We start from the raw sequence: 21807 nt of genomic DNA, 5'->3' as shown, positions 1-21807 counted from the left end.
AAGGCAGAGGCAGCCTGTCAGTAGAAAGGATGTCTGGCTACAGTTCATAGCCTAGAGTGCACCCAACAATCTCATGCTATTGTAAAAAGAAAAAAGTACAACTCATCATGGTGGGCTGTATATACAGGAGTATAATCCACAGACACACAAACCAACACTCAATTCCATACTCAGCACCAGTCTCACAAAGAGGACTCTGAGCAGTCCTGTCAGCTATGGCACATCAAGAAGGCATGGATCAGAAGGAGTTTGCTCTGCTGAACATCAGGAGCAGTCCAGGTCACATTTTTTCAGCTTCTGATCACGAGGAAAGATTGAAAGAGCTGAGGGAGGGGAACTCCTTCTGCAAAGACAAATTATACAGAACTCTGCTAGGAAAGGTCTTTTTCTCTCCTCCTGCCCTGCATCAGGGATGAGCTCTGGACACTGGGAGATCCTGCCAGCTCTATTTATTCTTCATTATTCTAGAACAAGAGTAAAGCAGACAGAGTGGCTGAGCACTCCATAAATAGGACTTGTTCTAAAATTAGGCTTATGATCTTCGAGAGAAAGGGAGAAAAGAAAGAAGAAAATAAGCCACACTGCCAGCCACAAAGCACGGTTCACTTCTCCTCTATTCATCTTTTAATAACTGCTGTCTCGTTAAGTCAGACACTGACTCCCAAAGGGACTGTCTCTCTCCTCATTGTTTACCCATGCCATCCGAGTCACAACCCCTCTGGCCAGCAAAATTGAAAACATCACCTTTCAAGCTCCATCCCATTTTGATCCAGAGCTCATTGTGTCTGTAATACAGTAGATTTATTTTTCATTCTCTCCTTTCTTTCTCTGACGGATGCCACTGGAAAAAGGTCTCAAAGATCTAAATGTTCCTAAACTGGCAGCAGGCTCTGTGAAATACCTGACATGTCAGAATCACTGTGTAACTTGTTCACTCATCCCTGGTGCATCCCAGCTTCCGGCAGGCTGTTGTGCAAGAAAAGACAAGACATTATCTCATTTCCACACAGACAACAGTTCAGTGTACCAAGGGCCCAACACCCAGAAGTGTTACAGCCATTTAGTACATATCCTGGCCAGGACAGGGGAACTAATCCACTCCCAAGAGAACAGATCAGCTCCAACTGCATGCAGTTTGGAAGCTTGAGGCGATGTTGGTTTTCCCGATTTTTAGAGCTGCATCCAGTAATAGTTATTCACAAACCTTCCCTCCCCACTTTGCAAGGGCCAACAAAACTTCCAAATTCTAACACTCCTCTCTCTACTTTCTTCTCCTGCAGTTCTGCCTCCAAACCCCATCTTAAGGCACAATGGAGAATCCTGAAGAGTCTGGTGTTCATCTGCCTCCCACAGCCTTGCAGTCAAAGGCCTGCAGAGAAAAGGAGCTCATAGCTACAATGGGGAAGTGCACAAAAATGTCTTGAGTACATCAGCTACACATGCTCTGGTTACCTCCAGAAAGAGGTACCGTATCAATATTTTATTGCAAGATAAAACTCATCTATCTTTGGTGAAGTATCAAAGGCAGTGGCAATACTGGCTGCTGAATTTGGTACCCAGGTTAACAAGGACACAGTGGACAAGGCTACTAGCAAGTCATCAGGCAAAATCCTTCTTCCTTATAGCTTATGATTCCAAGACCAACCCTTAGAACACATTCCCCCCTTCCCTGCAGTAGCACCTGGTTCATTCCCCATTATATTCCCACAAGTTCATCAAAGCTCAGAAGAGAAAGGGATCTCCGTATTCTTCCTGCATATGCCCCTCCTTGAGCAACATCAGGATATAAAGTAAGGCAGAACACCTGAAGGGACTAAATGGAAAAATCAGAAGAGATGGAAACAGCACAGACAGAACACAGCACACTGGGCTTAAAAGACAGAAGGATTTTACCAAGCAGTGCTGTTACAATCAGCATTTTACACTTAAAGGACAGCAAATAAACAATTAATGAAAAACTTCCAAACATCTTTAATTTCAATGCCTGAAATTAATCTGGAAATCTGAACACCTGAAATAGTTTTGCAAATGTGATTCCCAGATCAAGTTGTTGTTGCTCAAAAATAAAGCTTCAGCACAGCCCCACAAGGAAGGCTAAAAGTGGGTAGTTGGGGTAACTCTGCATCACACCAGTCCAGACTGTACCACATGGGACCAATTTGGCAGCCATTCTAATGGGAGTCAATGACAGCCACACCATTAGCTCCAAAGAAAAGAAAACTTTCATAAAGTCAGCCTGGAAACGCCTGAATAAACTTCAGAGCTTCTAAAACAGTTACTATGGAGTCACTATGGAAACAAGCAGAGTTAAGCAAAGCGCTAATCTCAGCAAAATACAAAAAAGAATGCTTATAGTCATTTAGCTTCTTTATTGCAAGGCTTGGTGCTGAAACACAAGGCTGGCTTACACCCTGAAGTCCCAGACACTCTTTCCTTGCTCAAAAATATACTCTAGTACTCAGCTTACTGTACGATAAAAGGATAAATTCAACCTAACAGACTAGAAACAAAGCACAATAGCAGTGTGGGTCTCCTGCAACCCAACCTCACACACACCGGGCAGAGAAAACAGAGTTGTCCATGGTGGACAGCCAAGGTGGTTTCAAGTTGTCCCAGGGGTAAGTGGGACAATACATGTGGTCAAAATGTGCCTGCAGGCTTGAGCAACTTCAACTTCCCTTCCAGTGAGTACCAAGGAACAAGGAGGCAATTGATACCACTCCATCACACAACCCACATCACACAAGCTGTGTGAATAGTAGCAAATGCAACACATTTGTAAGGGTTAATGCAAGCTCACACTGTGCAAGTCGTGCTGCTGTTCAGCAGGACTCTGGGACAGCAAAGCTGAATTACTCATCCACGAAGCAGAAAATCCACAACACTCACATGGCCGGTGCCACACACATAGAGCTGCTTGGTTTTTCTTGGGGGAGGAAAAAAAGATGTAGCTTTGCAGAGGAAGGGCCTAAAACTTTCTCTTCCCACCAGTACTGTACTGAAACCAGCAGGAGATCATGTGGACTAGAAACATTTACGCACTGCTTGCTTTTTAGTAAACAGTGAGGAAAGAGTACATTAACTACCTGAAAACAGCTGTAAAAACATTTTTCAAACTGCTGCAGATTTGTTTCTGAACAGCAGCATAAAGGATTGATACCAGGAGAAAGAAAAGGGGATTCAGAGCAAACTTTCAGCCTGCAGAGAAACACAGTTGATCACTTCAGAAAGTCAGGTATTTGATAGTGAAACTCAACCTGGATTTTAAAGGTTTCCCAGCATTAACACAAGCAGGATCTGTGCTCTTGTACACAGCCAACCCCAGATATATGGTTAGTGTAGCATTATTCTCATCAGGCAGCCCAGCAACAGGTCCCAGTGCTGAAATCCATTTCTGAAAACACACGGCAGTTTCAGCATCTGATTCCTTCTACTCTCCAGTATCCATACTGGGAGCTCAAAAGTACACCTTAAAGCTGCTCACATGAAAACCAAATCACACAGCATCAGTAATTACCACTTAGATTACAGAACTGAAATTTACTCAAAAATTCTTGTAGGCAGAATTCCATCATTCCTGACATATTATCACAAATGCTTTTCACCTCCTTCCACATTTTCACGGGACACAAAGGTTAGAGGCACATGATTCCTATCACCATTCTGAGCCAATTTTGTTCCAAGCTGTTCATTACTTGTTTGTGGTTTGTTAAACTCTGCCCTTTGGGAAGGGGTGGAATGAGTAGCTAATTCATTGCTAGTGAAATATCTGACATTTATTGATGATGAGAGGATATCTTGCAAGAAGACACCACATTCAAATTTTCACATAGCAGTAGATTATACACTTATGCTGAGCACCATGATTGAAAGAGTGTACAGCTGAGCGGTAAAAGCAAACTTGTGGCCTCTGAGCTTTTAAGAGTCCATTTCTCTGAGTGCTTCACATTACTGGTCACAGGAGAAGTAAAATTATCAAGGAGCTGCACCAGTGTAAACATGAAATGCCAAAGAAGTTATTAAAATAGGATTTTATTGTATGAATAAAAACTAAACAGAATTAGGACATGGTTCTATTTTCTCTTTTTCCCTGTTTCCTTTGAACGATGCTGATCATCTCTTTTTGAACCAAAGCCGTATCTACCATTCCTGTGCTGATCCTGCCACTCACTCTCCAGCTGTCTCAGCATTTCCTGTGTCAGAAGTCCCTCCCGCAGCAATCTGTTGGCAAGAGATCCACGTCCATAGCTTTTCAGATCCTCCTGCCTGCTACCAAGCCGAGAGGGTCTCAAGTTCTTTGCTCTTCTCAGTCCTGCAGCCTCCACTGCAATGGACAGTGCCTCTGTGGAGGCTGCACCGTGACGGTCTGAAACTACCCTGGCATCCTTCTTAGTCCTTGAGAGAGGAAAGTCTTCCGACACAACTTCAGCTGTGCCAGGAGCAGCTGCAGACTGGGATGCTCGGATCAGCTTTGTGATGTTGCAGACACCAATCTGTATAATGTCATCTAGTTTTTTCTGAATATCCCTTACAAGGACAGCATCAGGGAACATATCCATGAAGCGGTAACTGAAGAGAGGCAAAAGAACACACAATTAAACCTTCTCACTGGGACAAAAATGGGATACATACTAAGTAAAAAAACCAAAAACGTTTATTACATGTTGCATGGGAAGGTCACTGTATTTTAATTTGCATTTCAGCTGCTCCAATCCAGGATCACCTTATTTCTACCTTTCTCTTTCTGTCAGTCACAAACTGCTCTCTGCAGAACTCACTCCCCTCAACATTGCTACACTTGCATTTGTCAAGATCCTCTAAAGGGCCAAAGGAGCCCATCCTGCACCACATACACACGGGCTTGAAGATACTGTGCTTCTAAGGACTGTAAGTCATAAACAGTAGGAAAACACCAAAAACCAGCTTTCAAGCACAAAGACAATACCTTAACCACAGATAGAGGTCAAAAACATCATGCACAGCTTCAAGGTGTACAAGTTCTTTGATGTTTTTTGGAGCAGCTAAGGGCCACTTGGTGTGCCGGCAGAGCCAGTCAAACGTCAGAGGCTCATTTCTACTGAACTGTCGTGCAAACTGAAAAACAAGCAAATTCAGTCAAGTCTGTCAATTAGCCAGGAAAGAAGAAATCCCCAAAGAGTTAAACTCCCCAGAGTCTGCATACAAAGAATACTCCAGAAAATACCTGCTTTGTTTTACACAACCCAAATGCCACACATTCTTTTACTTAATTACTCAATGCAGGAGTCACCTCTCCTTTCCAGGGCCTCATTAACACAATTTGTCCACGGACCATGCACAGAGTTAAGCAACAAAAGCACAGAGCTATCCAGAAAAGTTAACACTGAAGGCATTTGATTTCATTTAGCAAAGCAGATGGACTTTGTGTCCTTTTTTAATCCTCCTCCTCCTATTTGGTTAATTATCTTGTTTCAGGGTTGCCAGGGTTTAAAATATTAAATGTATTCCCTGGCTTAGGAAACACACTACCCACAACCCAAACAGATTAATCTGCACTAGAAATCCGCCCTTCTGAAACCCAGACACCTCAGCTCCTTAACTAACAGAAAAACAAATCAAATAAGATTTAAATCGAAAATTTTCAAGAGTACTGATGACTTGGAATAACTGCTTCCTAACTGGCTGATACTAAAGTGGGTTTTTTTGGGCAAGGAATGGGACTTAAATTCACACAAGCATTCACAACAGCCTACCTCCCTCTAACACCACACAATGCCCCTCTGCATCTTCACTACTTGGAATCCAAATGCTCAGCATTTTCCTAATGAGGCACTTTTTTCAACTCTTCAATCAATCACTCATTTTTTAAAGATTATTAGCCATTTTTGAAAAGCAGGGTTCTAAGATTTGTGACATGAGGGCACCACATCAGTTTCATTTTTATACTATTTCATTAAAAAAGTTTAATGCAGTCTTTAAAAAGGGAACAATGGCAATACTGTCTAACAAAGTAACAGTCCCAAGTGACATTATTATTAACCCTGAAAAACTGAAACATCAGGTGAATACAAATTCCTCAAAATAATCACTCTGGGGGCACAGCAAAAAACAATTCATCCAGGCCTGAAAAGTAAAGTGACATAATTCTGAGAGCAACTTACAACTCTGTGTTTTCTGAGGTTTAAATTCTATGTAACTGTATTATAGCATCAGCAATCACCCTTAATCCCCACATTCTCTTCTTTTGTTGACAAGCTAACAGCTCGAAGGAGCAGTAACTTGGTTTTTAATAACTGCTTTCCGGAACACTGTACTGCAAAGCTTAGCAGTGCACAAGTGACTAGGGAACACAACTCTCATCTCTCCGAGCAGTTCAGAGCTCACATACAAGGACAAGCAGGAGGATTTCCTGAGGCAAACAGCAGAGGAGCTATCCAAACTTTAATTTACATCATTAGAACCAGTTCTCAGAAGTTAAAAGCTTTGGTCAATAAAAATAGTGAAGAATTCAATTAGGAAAAAAATACATGTCCAGCTATTTTATATATCTTACACTACCTGTGAGCACTTTAAGAATGCTCTCAAATGATCTGATGGCAAAACCCACAACAAATATAGCAACTAGATACAGTCTCAGTGCACCAAGACATGCTTGGTCCAAAATAAACACCATGGCTTTTTGAGGGGAAAAAAAATAGCTGACCTTCAACAAAGTGGTACACACAAAAGGCTCTTTTCTGTTCAAGGGTGCAGTGCAGAAGACATATCGTGATCGCAGATTTAGTGGAATGTGCTGAATCATATCTGCTAGAAATTTAAAGTCGTCAATATTGCAGACAAAGTACATCCCATCGACTTGTGAGAGGCTCACAAAAATATCCTGTGAAAATAAAACCAAATGTAAGAATGTTATTATAGGAGAGGGTTGCTAAACTTTTTATTACCAAACCAAAAAATTATTTAGAGTTTAAAAGGCTAGTTATACTGAAAGAACAGTTAAAAACCATCAAATTTGACCACAGTAATAAAAAAGTGTCCAGGGGAGTTCCCCCTGCTCTTTTAGCAGAATTTGCATTAAATTCTCCAACACAGGATCAGAGGAGAAGACGTAACACTCTACACTTTATTTAAACACTTTCAGTTAGTCTCCTAAATAACAAAGTTCTGGAAGGGTACATTTTAGTTACAAAGAACACCATCACAGGAACCAGTTACCACTATGTTTAGAAATTTCTCCAGTTTTGTCACTTAGCATGACCCAAAAAGCTAACCTTACAGCATAAAATTCAATAATTGAGCTATTTTTAGCTCAATGTCAGGATCAGAGCTATTTTAGGAAGAAAGAAAACGCAAGCTAAATACAGTATTCCAACAGAGGAGTTCAGAGAAAATATGAGACATACTCAAGGTTTGAAGAAACAGAAGATGCAGTGCACCCTGCAGGGGGAATTTTATGGGCCCCCGAAATTATTTCTCTAGTGTACATCTTTGAAGGATTTTTTAAAAACATCTTTAAAGAAATGCTGAGCTATTTAATTCTTAAAAATTAGTATTCAGAAGATCAAAAACAACACAAGGTTTGTATCTTAATATTTCTATGCTAGCCCAGAAACTGCTAATTTTAAAATTTTAATCATGTGCTGTTACCCTACCAGCCTAAGTCTTCCAGGAGATCTCCAGGTACAATCTTTTAGTTCAAGGTTAGAAATATACATTTTGCTAGGTAACAGCACATCAGCAGAGAACAAAAATGCACATTTAAAACGATGAAAGCTGCCAAGAATTTCTCCATGTACTAAAAGCTGTGATACTATTCTTTAAATACAGTATTAGAACCCTTAATTTCTATTTAAAATGTTTAGGTACATCCAAAAGAACTAGTATCTGTCTAAAGAGATCAAACTGATCCCACAAAACCTGTTTTCTGAGAGTTACAAACATACTGTTTTACCACAAAATCCACAGAAGCAGGAAAAAAAAAATATCAGGTCGCTCTCAGATATGTGGAAATCTGGCACGACCAGCCTAGTTTCCCAGGGATTTTCAAATAATTTATCTAAATTTTGATCTCTAATATCTTCAGCCTCAGACCAAAATGTCTACATCTAAAATTCAGAATAGCTGGAATGAAAAAGCTGCTGCAGTCTTAAACAAGTGTAAAAATGACTGACACGTTTCAACAGCTTTCAAGTTTATTGCAACACAGAAAAGTTAAACATTCTAAACCTATCTGCAGTCACTGTGCAGTAGAGAGAAGAATCCAACTGATAAAAAAATACACGCACGGCTGTCTGTCAGGTCTCCCAAGGGCAAGTTTGTACAAAAGCAGCAACTGTTAGTAATGCTCCATTTTTAAAGCAGAAGCTAATATTTTGATCATTCTTACAATTAAGTTGGATAAAGTGGCATCAGGAAGATGATAAGCAAACATTTCTATCTGCTCAGGAGTAGGATGTAGGCCAGCTGCCTAAATGGAAAATAAAGAAAAAAACTTCCATTAATTCTCAATATTGTTTTAAAGTTAATGCACCAGAAACAACATATTGAAAGACAAAATGCAAGAAACCAAAGCACCCTGCAGAGTCCAGTTTATTTAGCACACTTAGCTGAAACTTAAGAACTTTTGTGCTTGAGCTTTTAATTCTTAAAAGAGCAGATTCAATATAAAAGCAACACTGAAGTCTCCAAGTGGGACATACACCCAAAGTCACTCTGGCACAACACGACCCACTTTTATCACTAAATTGGAAACAGACAAAAGGAAAGATAATTTGGGATCAGAATATCATAAGCCAGCCCCAGAGCATGTCTGTACAAACTGGATACTGCAGCTCTCACCTTCACAGGGGGCACAGCCTCACTCAGAATTTCCTTCAGCTGCACGAGGTCATCACGATGCATTGTGGTGACTTCTCCCTGCTTGAAGGAGGAGCCAAAACGCCCAGCCCTGCCTGCAATCTGGAGAGCCTGGGAGGTGGTAATGGAGTCTATTTCCTTCTCTCCCTTCTCGTTGACAGTCGGCTTTACTATGGAGTTAAAAATTATTCTTCTTATACACCTGAAATATTTCAACAAAAACAAAAAGGAATCGTTTTTTTGCAAATTACTTCCAATACAAAGAATTAAAGCTTTTGCTTTTTTATAGGCTTTCTTCTCCTCTATAAATTGGAGTATCATAGATACTGCTTATGGACACAGCATATTCTAAAGGACAGGATAAGGCTGCTGGGTAGATGCAGGAGAATCATCACTCCTGCACACATCAATCATGTCCTATTAGGGTCCCAATCCATTCACCAACACCTGCCTCAGTAGTTTGTAGCAATGTGATTGCATGTCCGTCACCAATGAAATACATCTGAAACTGGGCTGAACTTGCTCTGTATTTCAGAAATACTAGAGAGTGATAACTCTGACAACCTAGCACATTTGACTCCAGTTGATCCAGTAGGCCCTGTCATCCACTGCCAATTATCACATTGAATTAGTCCAAGGGAGTCATTTAGTTCTTGGAATCAGTTTTAAAATTAAAGCTTGGTTCTGCCTAACCAAATTGATCGCTACTTCAAAATTGAAATGTATGTACTGAGTTATCAAGACACAGCAGATATTTATATGAGTTAATCAGACTGGGGAGATAAAAAGCAAGGAAATTAATGTGGCCATCACATCCAAAGGAAAATAAAAGTACCATAACCTGCTGCAAGTACTTACAAATTGAGACCCATTCCAATTGCATCTGTAGCAACTAAAATTTTGCATGGATCATCAGGATCATTGAATTTCTTTGCCTGTTCAAGCTTTGTTCCTAAAACAGAACGACAGAACACTTTGCATAGCAAACTTCATACAAAATAAAGACAACGTGCCACTAAGTCCAATGTCATTATAATAGGCTGAGGAAAAAACCAAATAAATTGGTATTTTATTGGTATTTGGGTGCTGTTGGGGGGAGAGGGCAGGAGGGATTTAAATCATTCCCAGAGCTGTGGATAGATCTCATTTAATTATATCTATCTGAAGATCAAAATTAAGTACATAATAAAGGTCTAATCCCAAGATTAAAACACCAACCAATGAAAGCTGATTACTTTCTCTAGCTATACAGAGAAGCAAAACTAGGAAACTTGCACTGCTTTATTTTAAAATAAAGCAAGCAATACAATGGGTTTTTTCCTAAGAAAAGCAGCAAGAAACAGAACACACTCAACTATAAAAGCAGGAATGCTTTACCTGGTGGCAGACTGCCATATATGACGGCACATTCTAATCCTCTGGCTTCAATCTGTCGGCTGATGGAGTAAATGTCATTCTTACTGAAACAGACAATGCAGTCCCCAGGACGGAGGTTATCCAAGGACTCTAAGGCATAATCCAGCACAGTCAGAGGAGTCAGTCTCTTGTAGTTTCGGACCTAGAATCAAAGTTGTCAAAGATTGTATTTTTCTAAACTCAAATTCCATCATATAGAGAATAACTATCAATACATCCTGTAAAGTCAGCAAACTTGAGAGAACCGTGCCCTCCTGGAAGATCAGAACTGTAAAGAAAGTCCCTAAACAGCTGTAGCAGCTGCAGCATCCCCTGAAGGGAACTCATCAAACCACTTATTTTCTTTCTGTAAAACAGTACCACCATTTGAGAAAGAAAGAACTTTGCAACATCTTTGCTTTACAGAAATTAAGAAACATTGTAACAAGACCTCCTGCAGGATAACTTTGAGCAGTGATACACTCAAAAGACCCTACATTTTTTCCCTGTTTTACAGCAGAACCTGATGCTCTGTTCATAGTTTCCCAGAATTACTTACTTCAACTTCCTCCCCTGTAGTGTACATGAGCTCTGTCACTAAGTCAATAGCAGCAGGTTCTCCACAAACATGGATTTCTTCTGCACAGAGGCCTGAACAAGGTCCAGTGAAATAAAAAGCAAAATGTTACTTGTTTATATACAACAGTAGCTTTAGCTAGCTCTTGAAGTATCCGAAAATTGTATTTTGGTTGCTAAACACAATGAGGACAGTATTTCACCTCCTTCAACGACCCAAACCAGCACCTAAAGCCTCTCCCAGAATACAGTATTTCCTCAGAGCTGCTCTTGTTCTCTTACCAGCAGATGATAATTCATTAGTGTGACAATCAGAGCAGCCAATACCTCATTGCACCCTCTCAGCCAAAACAAGAGGTGCCCTTAGCCACTGAACAAATGGAGCAAAGCTTTGAGTATGTTTCATTTACTACTCATGTTTTACTAACTCCCAAACTATAGCAGAACTGAGGAGTTTTGTTTTCTGCATGAATTTGCCTCTAATTCAGTCAAAACAGAAAAGGGAAAAACAGGAAGTAAAGGAAGTATGACAAATCTGCTGAACTTAGAATCAAAAGCAACGAAAGGAAGGGCGAGGAGGAATCAGATTCCAAACTTCTGTTCCAAATATGAGGAAAAATGCTTCCAAAATTCCTCTTAAAAAATTCTAAAATTACCAAAATAAGCATTCTTCTACGAATGTTAACAGATTCATGCAGCTCTATAAATGAGCCATTTGCAATTAACACTATAAAATATTTTAAATTGCCATTTTTAAGCAGTATCTCTACATAAGGCAGTCTCTTGAAAACTTGTGTTGTTTTCATTGAACAGAAAAGCATACTTCTTGGAAATAGTCAACGTAAAAGGACAGCACAACTTAGTAAAGACTCCGTATCATCCAAGGAAGGAAAAATAAAAGGCGCCTGAATAAAATTTTAAAACCCCATTTGTTAAGTAAAACACAACAGGTAGCCTGTCATGCAGACAAATCCTTTGAGGCAAGTATCTCTCTAACTTGGTGCGAGAAGACATGAAAAAAAAAAAAACCTTTTATTTTGCATCACATATTATAACCACTGATGACTATACTGACTGCTAAGCTTGAATTTCATGTGCCATTAAGCTAATTCATTGCCAACACAAACAAGCTTACCTAGAAGGGCTCTCGTCCAAGCCCAGCCTCTGGCAGGATCTCTGATCATCTGAATTTCATCAATCACAGCAACTTCATCTTAAAACAAAAAAGAAATATATGATGCACCAAGGAAGAGCATCTAGAACAGCAGCACAAGACATGAAGGAACTCACAGGTTTCCTAAAAAAGCTTGCTCAGACAAAGCTAATCCTCTATCACCAAAGAGCTATTCTGAGATGATCCAGGTTTCTTCAACTGCTCTATCATAGTTCAGAAATTGTTCAAGTAAGAGTGAAAAAAAAGACTTTTGACTCCAAGCAATAACACACATAACGATCCCCCAGATGGGACTGAAACAATTATGTGTACTTACAAGGTGTATTAGTGCTGCACATTTCAATGGTACAAGCAACATGAGGAGCCTGTCTGGCATCTTCATTGGCATACACACGCTCTTCTCCTGTCACCAGGTCACATGGCACATTCTAAAGGCATTCAGAAATCTCAGGTTAAGTTTCTTTAATATAAAAGAATCCCATTCCAAAGGGGACAAAATCAGTTCTTACAGTAGTTTCTAGGACAGTATAAGAGAAGCTATTCAGGAAGTAACTACTCAGCCTTGAGAGACTTGTGCCTTGTATTTAAGTCCTATCAGAGTGGAGGTTTAATGAAGAGGTGGTGTCTGTAATTAGATGCCTTCCCCTACTCCTGCAGGAGGTTACATATTCCCCTGAGCAGTTCAAAGCTGTCACCCCTGCCACAAAAGAACTGTTAGAAAAGTACAAGGGGCTCATAAAGCAAGGCCCAGCAGCAAAGGAGCCTTGCAAGCTCCAGCTCCTTTGACAATTGACCTGCTGCCAGCCTCATCTGCTGCCTTATACTCACAGAGCAAGAGCTCATGAGGATCAGCTGTGAGAGACAGCTGAGGCCACCACCCTGCCAGCCCTACACTCCTTGGTGCTGGTGGCTGCTCCATCCAAACTTACAGCCACCTGCAGAGCCCTCATGGAAGCCCTGTTTAAGCCCCAAGGGCCTAAACATGATCCAGGAGACACCAACTGAAAAGTTCTCACACACAGTAAACACGTGGGAGAAAAGTTCAGTAACCACTACCAAGGAACACCACTGCATTGTACCCACTGTCACGATGTGAACACACGTGGTACATCACAGGTATCTCCTAGGCCAAGCCAGTCTTTCTTATGTGTTGCTCAGATAGACTGATAATAGGAGTTACTCATTCTACATCAACAAAAGAGAAATCACAACATCACTACTGTACACACACACAGTATTAAACTGTGCTGTATTAACATATGATATGTGGTTATAATGCTTCAGAACTGGTCTGGTTCCCTGCAGCTGGAAACACACTGGTGAGGAGCCTCCAAAAAATATGCCAGAAGCAATATAAAACACTAATGAAAATTTCCTCTAAGGACCTGATATACAGCACTGTTATTCAACTCAACACATCTCAATCTGCAGAATTTTTCAAGGGTGGTGAAGTGAAATATATTTAAACATTGAAGCAGAAGGCTAAGGGGAATTAAGTAAGGGTAATTTTTTGTGCGTAAGCTATAGTAAAGGTAATAGGCAAAAGAAGTCACGGTCCCTATGCTGAAAACCCTAATAGCAGAACCTACCTAACCCAGGGAACAACAAATTACAGAACAGAGGCAGGTTACAGGGATGATTGCACAGCACATGCTTTGGGGACAGCACTGTTCCACTGGGGGAAACAAAGTTCCATTCTGCTCCTAATGCAGAAATGCATAACTGTTTTCATGTGAGCTGACACCACTGCAAAGCAAAGGCACCTGTTCAAGCACAGGGCTCCAGGGACCACCTGGGGCTTCACAGACACGCATTCATGAGACTGTTCCAGTACTAAGGATGTTGATAAGTAATATGACATACTGACAGCATCATTACTCTTTTGGAAGATCTCATGAGCCAGAAGTTTTAGTGGACCACAGTATATTCCAGATTTGGCTGACAAAAATCTCTGGATAGCATGGTAAGTTTTTCCACTGTTTGTAGGACCAGCATGGAATATTATCTTTCTCTGAATAGCCCTGGCATCTGGATACCTAAAGCAAAGGCAAAAAAAAAAAGCAGATCTGTTGAACATCTATCTGGATACTGATTCAGGAGAAACTAGAAACTGGCTTAAGCATTTATTTATTAATAGATTTTAATGTGTGTTGAAAGCAGAAATACCAAGTTCTTAGAGACAGTATAAAGAGGTTACTATGTCTTACACACTGATCTTCTAAGTCATACAATGCTTTCAAAGATTCCAAGTGGAATTCACACATTGCGTTCAAAATAATTCTCACTACTCGTCCAATTCTCTCTCCTTGAGCTTATCAATATTTCAACATTTTGATGTGCTACTTCCCAAACATATTGTCAGAAAACATCCTCCTGGAAAAGCCACACCAACTCAGTGACTTTCATACTTGATATAATCTTATTTTCTTCTTAATTCACTGTGATGTATCTTGTAAAAAATGTAGGAGTTCCTGACACATATTATTGTAAAAACAGAGAAATGGATCTGCAAATGTAGCATAATTACGCTTGAGTCCACAGTCTATGAAGTTCTATGACACTAAGAAAAGAAAACAATGCAACCACTTCATCACACTGACCAGTTGGGCGGCAGCCTCAAATCGCTGATCTTGCGCAGATCATCCATGCAGTCCAGCATTGGAAAGATCTGCTTTGCATGCCTCAGGAAAAATGGAAACAGATCATCCACGTGACCTAGCAGAACAAATCCTTTTCAGAAAGTTTGTGTGCTTGAGTGTATACTTTCATAATAAACTTTGAAAAAAAATTCTCTACTACTTCCACCCCACACTTGTGTAATCCTTTCAACTTCTGGCTCTCTACAAAGTTCAATAACTTTGAATTATTGAACTCGAAGTTCAGTAAGTTCAATAACTTATCTCAGTGGCAGAAAAGGAAACTAACACAAGTGCATGGACACATTTAGCAGTGGAATACAAACACAATAATATGAAAAAATGCATCTCATTTCAGCATATTCGCTCTGTCAGCCTACTTGCCTAGAGACCCTCTAAGTAAAATGAGAAACTGTGGAAAAGCTGGATGAGAATCAGCTTTTCTGTCCTAAGAAGATTTTAGCCCTTTCTTTCTAAATTCATGTATTGCCTTGAAATAAAGCTTTTAAAGAGCTTTTATGACTAAACAGAGAAAAACAGATTTGCAGATTCTCTAAGATACTGAGACTTAGGAGGCCGATTCCAAATTCTAAGTTTCCAATCCCTAGGAGAGAAAATAAAAATACTAAAATCAACTCAGAAGAGAAATTCAGGTTCATTCTTCTAAATGTTTGCAGAGTAGACATGTGGGCCTTAAAGGTCTCATTTCAGGTCACACTCTGACTGTTCAGCTCTCATAGAATTTCAATGAACTATCTTGATGTAAAAAGCTATTATCAAACATACACACACAAAAAGAAAAAGCAGTAGTTTGGGGCTTGTTGGAGTTTTTTTATTTTGGGGGGAATGTTCTATTTCAGGGGGGAGCTTAAATTGAGAATTATTATTCAATGAATAAAAATTATTGTGGAATTTTTTTTTTAATGTAATATATTTAATTACCATCTTCAGACAAGCAAAACTCATATTAAAAAATTTCAGTATTTCTGAATATGAGTTTTAAGGCATAATGCTCACGTACAACTAAAGGAGTGGAAATAAAATCCTGTGGAACATTTTATGCACATGTAAATAATGAGACAATTTCCTAAGATTGCCAACATCTACACATTTACATTTTAAGACAAAACTAATGGCCACTGTAACCCTTAAATTTCCATCATTAAAACACACACACTATGCAGCTCAAACCCTGGAAGAAAGCTGATTCTGCTGTTCCCAGCTGGCATCGCCTCTCAGTTAAGTGCTGTTAATTAAAACACAGGATGCACTAAGCAGGCAAACACACCTCTGTGAGTGCCACAGGGAAACAGAGCAGTGTCACAAACCTGTCCCTAAAGCCACCTGGCCGGGAGAAAGCTCTCCAAGTGCCCCCTAGTGACTACTGGATTTTTAAGAGAGGAATAAACAGAACAGCACTGTTTTCATTTCAGCCCTGAACAGATGTTGTACAACAACAAGCTGCTTCTTGCTAACACCTCCACATCTTTCATTTCCACTTCAGAAGATTTAAGAACAGAACATTCCCTCCTAGAATGGGCACAAATGTTTCTGATACGGAAGGAGGGATTTTTAATCTTTCTGACAGCATAGTAGGGGGTCCACATGTACGTAGGTAAGTATACAGGGCAAAAACAAATAAAAATGCACATTTTATTTTACAAGCACTCCAGATACTTGCCTGCATCACAGCATATATCATTGAGAATAATATGCAAATCAGCACTCACAGAACTGGATTCCATTATATACTTCCTAAAGCTTATAAATGCTTGGTGAAAGAGGCGAGCTGCAGTAAAGAAAAAAAAAAAAAAAAAAAGGAACAAAATTAATGTGGCCAGGATCAGAAAACTCTACTTGTAAACACTCAATAAAACACTGATGCAGTTCATTAAAAACCTATACCTTAATAAAGGCTATTAGAAGTAAATATAAAGGTTATTTGAACCAAGTAGCAGAGACAACGTAAAAAAAGCAGTGTTGTGATGACAAGATCCCATACAAAAAGATCTAATACCATATCTAAATTAAAACAGATTTCACTCTAAAATAATATATACTTAAAACATTTTCTTACCATCTAGTCCATTTTCTGCTCCTAGTCTTTGAATTTCTTTTCTTTTGTAGAACTTGTTTAAGTTCTTAAGAACTTCACCTGTAGAAAAAGAATAACCTTTTTTTTAGCTTCCTCAAAATTAAATCACATTCTGCTGGCCCAAAGATCCTGGTTACAGTCTCCTTACTCTGGAGAGAGGGCATCTTTCCATGCTGAACAGACTCAAATGAACTCTCCCTACATCAAATACAATCAATGAGTGAGATTTGGACTATTGCAAAGAAGGACAACCTTCAACTGCAGCAGAGTAAGAACTGCCATGGAGAGGTTGCCAACCATCTCCCCCGGTACTTGACAGGAAAGCATAAAGTTTGGAACATGCAGCTAACAAGTCATGGAACAAACTAGTTAATGGTTTGGGGTGGGTTTTTGTTTGCTTTTTATCAGCACCTATCAGGAGGTTTTAATATGAAAAGCAAATCTGCTTGAACTATGTGGTGACAGCTTTTAATAAACATCCTGAGGTATGTTCTTCCATCCATCCTGCTTCCAAGACAGACTCTTTGGAAAGATCAGGTAAACCAGACACAGTATTCCTTCTTTTCTCAGGTTAAATAAAAAGAGGGAAGGAAAAAAACAGAGTTTCTTCATATATATCACAAGTTACTCAGCTTTGTTTGAATCTCTTATAAGCTTATTAATAAATGCTTTCCCTCCCATAAAAGGCAAGTTCAGTGTTGCAACAAAACTGTATTTACTCAAGTACACGCTGATTTTTAGCTCGTTAAATGACGGTGCAAAAAGATGTGTCCCCTTTCCATCTACAGATCAGAAACTCACAAAAAATCTAGCAAATTTCATGAACACCTATTCATGAGCTTACACTATTCTTAAAACTCTATGAAAAGTCTATGAACTCTGCATTGTAAAATGCTAGGAGTGATAAATGTAGCACACCCCTGGTGCCAGCACAAGTCACTGGACACAACACTTTCAAGCTCTGCTCTCTGCAACTAACTCCATAACTGTCTGAGATGACATGGAAACCTCCCCATGAGATCAATCTTAAATTATTGAAAGAGTGCCTCTCTAAAAAGCTATAAGAGACAGTCCACTTGGCACAATGAAAATCACCAGCTGACAAGAATATGCCAAATTTAAATACACATCCCAAGCCCCAGGAACAGCTACAGGAGTCTCTTAATGGATTAACGCACAATCTGAAATGTTCCCAAAGGCAACAAAGCAAGGCCGCCAGCAGGATTACATTTCCTAGGAAGGCATCTACAGCCATCATTAAGGGCCCCGAAATCAAAGACAGACTGGAAAACAGTGCAGTATAAGAAAGCACAGAGCTGAATACTCTTCAGAGCTTCCCCAAGAAGCTCTAGCAATTAACACATCATCAGCACGCAGCTAAATTCACAGCCCATTGGCCTTACTATAAAAGGTTAATGCCAAAACATGTTACTATCCAAGGCAACATGACATTGGGACCATGCAGCCCCACAACCAAGGTCACAATCCTTCCTAAGCATAAACACTTGCCTTAACAGTAAGGTAAATCAAAACAAAATGAAGCTGGCATTGCAGCCCACGTGAGCTTAATCCAACACATACAGGTAGCAATCGGGGTACACACTCAGGAGGACATCTGTGTCCTGTCTCAGTCACCACCTTTTTTACCACTCACTTTCGTTTTGAGATTTCCCTTTGTTTACCATTTCCTCATTCTAGAGATGTGTTTTAGCTCTTACTCCTCAATTACTTTTACTTCTCAGCAGCATTTTTAAGGTTCGCTGTCAAAAGACAGCCCAAATGCAGTGAAGTTCAGGAATTATGCAGTTAGTCTCCAATGTATCAGATTCATTTAGATGTTTCACCCGGTTTGCAGGAAGGCTGTTGAGTTATTTCCCTGTATCTCTGATAACAGTAATCCACTGCAGTCAGGCTGTATGCTATCACTGGGGGCAGCTGAACTGCTTTATTTGAGAATTCCTCCCCAACTATTAAGACTACCATTGTCCAGTCCAAGCAACCTTGGGCATCTAACTGACCCTGCTGAGGCATCTCCTGTTTCTGCTACATGAATTGCTGCCAATACTGGTCCTTCCTGACTTGCACTTCCCACAGGTAAGCACAGCCTCATGGTCTGACAATTGAAGCCACAGAACTGACATTCAATTACAACTGATACAGAACATACATACACCAAAATTTAAAGTATTCATCAGCACTCACAGGGATATACTTCCTATGAAGTCGTGGAAAACAGAGCAGTGAATTCAGTCCAGGTTTCTTATGAAGTTTTTACAAAACTGGCTTTACAAAAGTAAGCTTCTAAAAATACCTTTAGATTTCCTAACAGTGTTTGCCTAGTATGAAAACTATCATCACTCTCACTTGAGCAAGTAACAAGCTAACAAGATGATTCACACTGGAATTACACTCACTAACAAAGTTTCTTTACAAGCTGTAACCGGAAAGCTCATAAATACGCATCTTTCTTTTTTGAATCTAGTTCAGTACTTGGCAGCAGACTCTGAAAAAGCATCTTCGTTTAAAATATAAAAAAAAACAGACGCATAATACTGTGTGTGGTCAGAACCTGAAGAGGGGAAGCAGAGGAAGACTATTTATTTCACTTTTTAAAAATGGCTACATGTTAAGGAAGGTCTTGTCCAGTTTTCTGTAACATTATTTGGTTTCAAAATACCAGTACTTTTAAAATACATTCTTGTTTTTTCAAAATATTGCTGACAGCAACGAAGAGAGCACTAAAGGCCAACAAGCCAGGGGAGCACCACACAGGTCACCTGGCTGCTATTCCTTGCCAGTCTCACATGGAAGAACTTCAGGCTGTTGGAGGTAGTTAATTTTCACCTGTGGGAGCACACCTAATTTTAGCCAATCTGTTCTCTCTCAACAACTTAGCAAAGAGAATCTATATTTATTTTCCTAGAGCATTTTAGCTGTACCTTTGAAGAAATCCAACATAACTGCTCCTCTAAGAAATGAGACAACAGGTAATGTATAAATAAGCCATCATTCATCTTTACTGGCACCTGAGGAATGCACTAGTCATATAAAAGACAAGTCTGACAACACAGATTTTTGCATTACAGCTATTCAAGATTCTTCTCCCTAACTAGGTTTTTTTTAGCTTTCAAGGCCAAATATTCTTTTCTCCACAGTTCTGAACAATTAAGATCATTTTCCCATGCTTCCTATTCTCCAGAGTTAATATAAATAATATGCCATCAAAACACTTAATTAGGAGAAGATATGAAAAATATTTCCATTTGCATGCTTAATGCTTTTGGATCAGCAAACATAGAAAGAATCAAGAACTTCTCTTATTTACCAAATCTTTAAAGACCATGGAGTCACAAGATCACAGAACTATTTGGGTTGGAAGGGACCTTAAAGACCATTTCGCTCCAATCTCCTGCCATGGGCAGGGACACCTTTTCCTGGACCAGGCTGCTCCAAACCCCATCCAACCTGGCCTTGAACACTTCCAGGGGTGGTGCAGCCACAGCTTCTCTGGGCAACCCATGCCATTGCCTCACCACCCTCACAGGGAAGCATTTCTTCCTAATACCCAACCTAAACCTACCCTCTGTCCATCTGAAGCCATTCCCCCTTGTCCTATCACTTTGCCCACTTTTGATCTAGGCACATTCACACACAATCTCTTCTGTCTGTAACACCAATATTCGAGGAAACTATGCCTTTTAAGATCAGATACAGTTAAGGTTCTGGAATGCACAAGATCGCAGTTTGGCTGTGGGACCTGCCTCAACCCAAGCACCTTTACCCTGACCACGCCAAAATAGAGAATGGAGGAACCAGGCCAGCAGAGTGTTTCCTCCACACAGGGCACACCTACTGGCCCATGTCAATCACAGAATATTCTGAGCTGGAAGGCACCCACCCGGATCATCAAAGTCCAACTCCTGGCCCGGCACAGCACAGCCCCACGAGTGCTACGACATGCCAGTGTCATCTCACCCAACAGCCTTTATTCCACTTCACCTTCACGGGCACCAGCAGCTACACCAGTCAGAGAACCTGCAGGGAAGGACTCCCTGCTCTTAAGGGGGGGTGGTCTTTCTGACTCCAGGAAAGGACCCAAGAGCAGCAGGAGCCAGTTCCCTCAGCCCTCAGGAGGGTCACAGAATCAATTAAGTTGGAAAAGACCTCTAAGATCATCGAGTCCAACCTATGACCGAACACCACCTTGTACACCACAGCAGAGCACTGAGTGTTACATGCAGTCTGTCCTTAAAACACCTCAAGAGATGGTAACTCCACCACCTCGCTGGGCAGCCCCTTCCAACGTTTAATCACTCGTCCTGTGAAGAAATTCCTCCCAATGTCCAGCCTTAACCTCCCCTGGCACAGCCTGAGGCCGTTTCCTCTTGTCCCGTTGTTGTTCCTTAGGAGCAGAGCCCGATCCCAATCTGGCTGCAGCCTGTCAGGCAGTTGGAGAGAGCGAGAAGGTGTCCCGTGCGTCCCGTGTGGCCGAGCCCCCCCAGCTGCTCCTCATCAGATTTTTGCTCCAGCTCCTTCCCCAGCTCCATCGCCCTTCTCTGGACTCGCTCGAGCTCCTCAACGTCCTTCCTGAATAGAGCGGCCCAGAGCTGGACACAGCGCTCGAGGCGCGGCCTCAGCAGCCGCCTCCGGTGCTGGCGCGCGAGGCCTCAGGGCCGGTGCCCGAGGACCCCTCCACCCGACCCCTCACGGTCCAGCCCGCACTCACCCTTGTCGAGGGGTCGCGTGAGCTCGGCGCCCACATCTTCTTCGGCCGGGCCGCCGAGGCCGGGCTTCAGCGGCACAGGCACGAAGAGCGAGGTGTCAGGGGCGCGGGAGGCGCCGCCGTCGCCGGAGGAGGTCGATGATGAGGACGATGCTGAGGAGGCGGCGAGGCGCGCGCGGGGAGCGCCGCCGCCATGTCGGAGCGCGAGCCCCGCGCGCGCCGAGAGCCGCCGCAGCAGCGGCCACGCGCAGCGACTCATCCGCGGACAAGGGCGGCGGCGCGCGGCGGACGCGTCATCGTCCCGCGCCCGACCCGCGCACCTGCGCGCGCGCGGCACCGCCCCCGTCACCCCTCCCCCCCCGGGCGCCCTCAG

The 21807-nt window shown here is 41.3% G+C and overlaps 1 protein-coding gene across 3 annotated transcripts; it reads right to left on the bottom strand.

Annotated features, from left to right (window-relative positions):
• Nucleotides 1-2354: 2354 nt before the first annotated feature.
• On the bottom strand, nt 2355-21708 carry SUPV3L1 (Suv3 like RNA helicase). Of its 3 annotated transcripts, XM_039553848.1 has the most exons (15): nt 21438-21708; nt 16694-16771; nt 16298-16405; nt 14581-14695; nt 13848-14016; nt 12297-12408; nt 11942-12019; nt 10790-10881; nt 10213-10393; nt 9694-9787; nt 8818-9037; nt 8366-8446; nt 6683-6859; nt 4946-5094; nt 2355-4569 (listed from the first exon to the last, which is right to left on the bottom strand). In XM_039553848.1, exons 1-15 carry the CDS (start codon nt 21691-21693, stop codon nt 4074-4076), a joined length of 2406 nt encoding a protein of 801 aa, XP_039409782.1. In that variant the 5' UTR covers nt 21694-21708; the 3' UTR covers nt 2355-4073. The 3 variants fall into 3 exon arrangements, with proteins under 3 accessions (XP_039409782.1, XP_010399019.1, XP_010399020.1); XM_010400717.4 differs by lacking the exons at nt 14581-14695; nt 16298-16405; nt 16694-16771; nt 21438-21708 and having other exon boundaries at nt 13844-13965; XM_010400718.4 differs by lacking the exons at nt 14581-14695; nt 16298-16405; nt 16694-16771; nt 21438-21708 and having other exon boundaries at nt 13859-13965.
• Between the last annotated feature and the right edge of the window lie 99 nt (nt 21709-21807).

This window comes from Corvus cornix, chromosome 6, assembly GCF_000738735.6.
Source record: "Corvus cornix cornix isolate S_Up_H32 chromosome 6, ASM73873v5, whole genome shotgun sequence".
Lineage (NCBI taxonomy): Eukaryota > Metazoa > Chordata > Aves > Passeriformes > Corvidae > Corvus > Corvus cornix.
The sequence above is the reverse complement of the archived record's forward strand: the minus strand, read 5'-3'. Positions and strand labels throughout refer to the sequence as shown.

What these genes read in the sequence shown, in the direction of transcription:
- SUPV3L1 (XM_039553848.1), bottom strand. Translation starts at nt 21,693, where the DNA reads ATGAGTCGCTGCGCGTGGCCGCTGCTGCGGCGGCTCTCGGCGCGCGCG. An exon ending in CACGCGACCCCTCGACAAGG is followed by an intron (nt 16,772 to 21,437) that starts GTGAGTGCGGGC and finishes CTTTTTCTACAG; the next exon opens with GTGAAGTTCTTAAGAACTTA. An exon ending in GTGCAGCACTAATACACCTT is followed by an intron (nt 12,020 to 12,296) that starts GTAAGTACACAT and finishes TTTTGTTTTAAG; the next exon opens with ATGAAGTTGCTGTGATTGAT.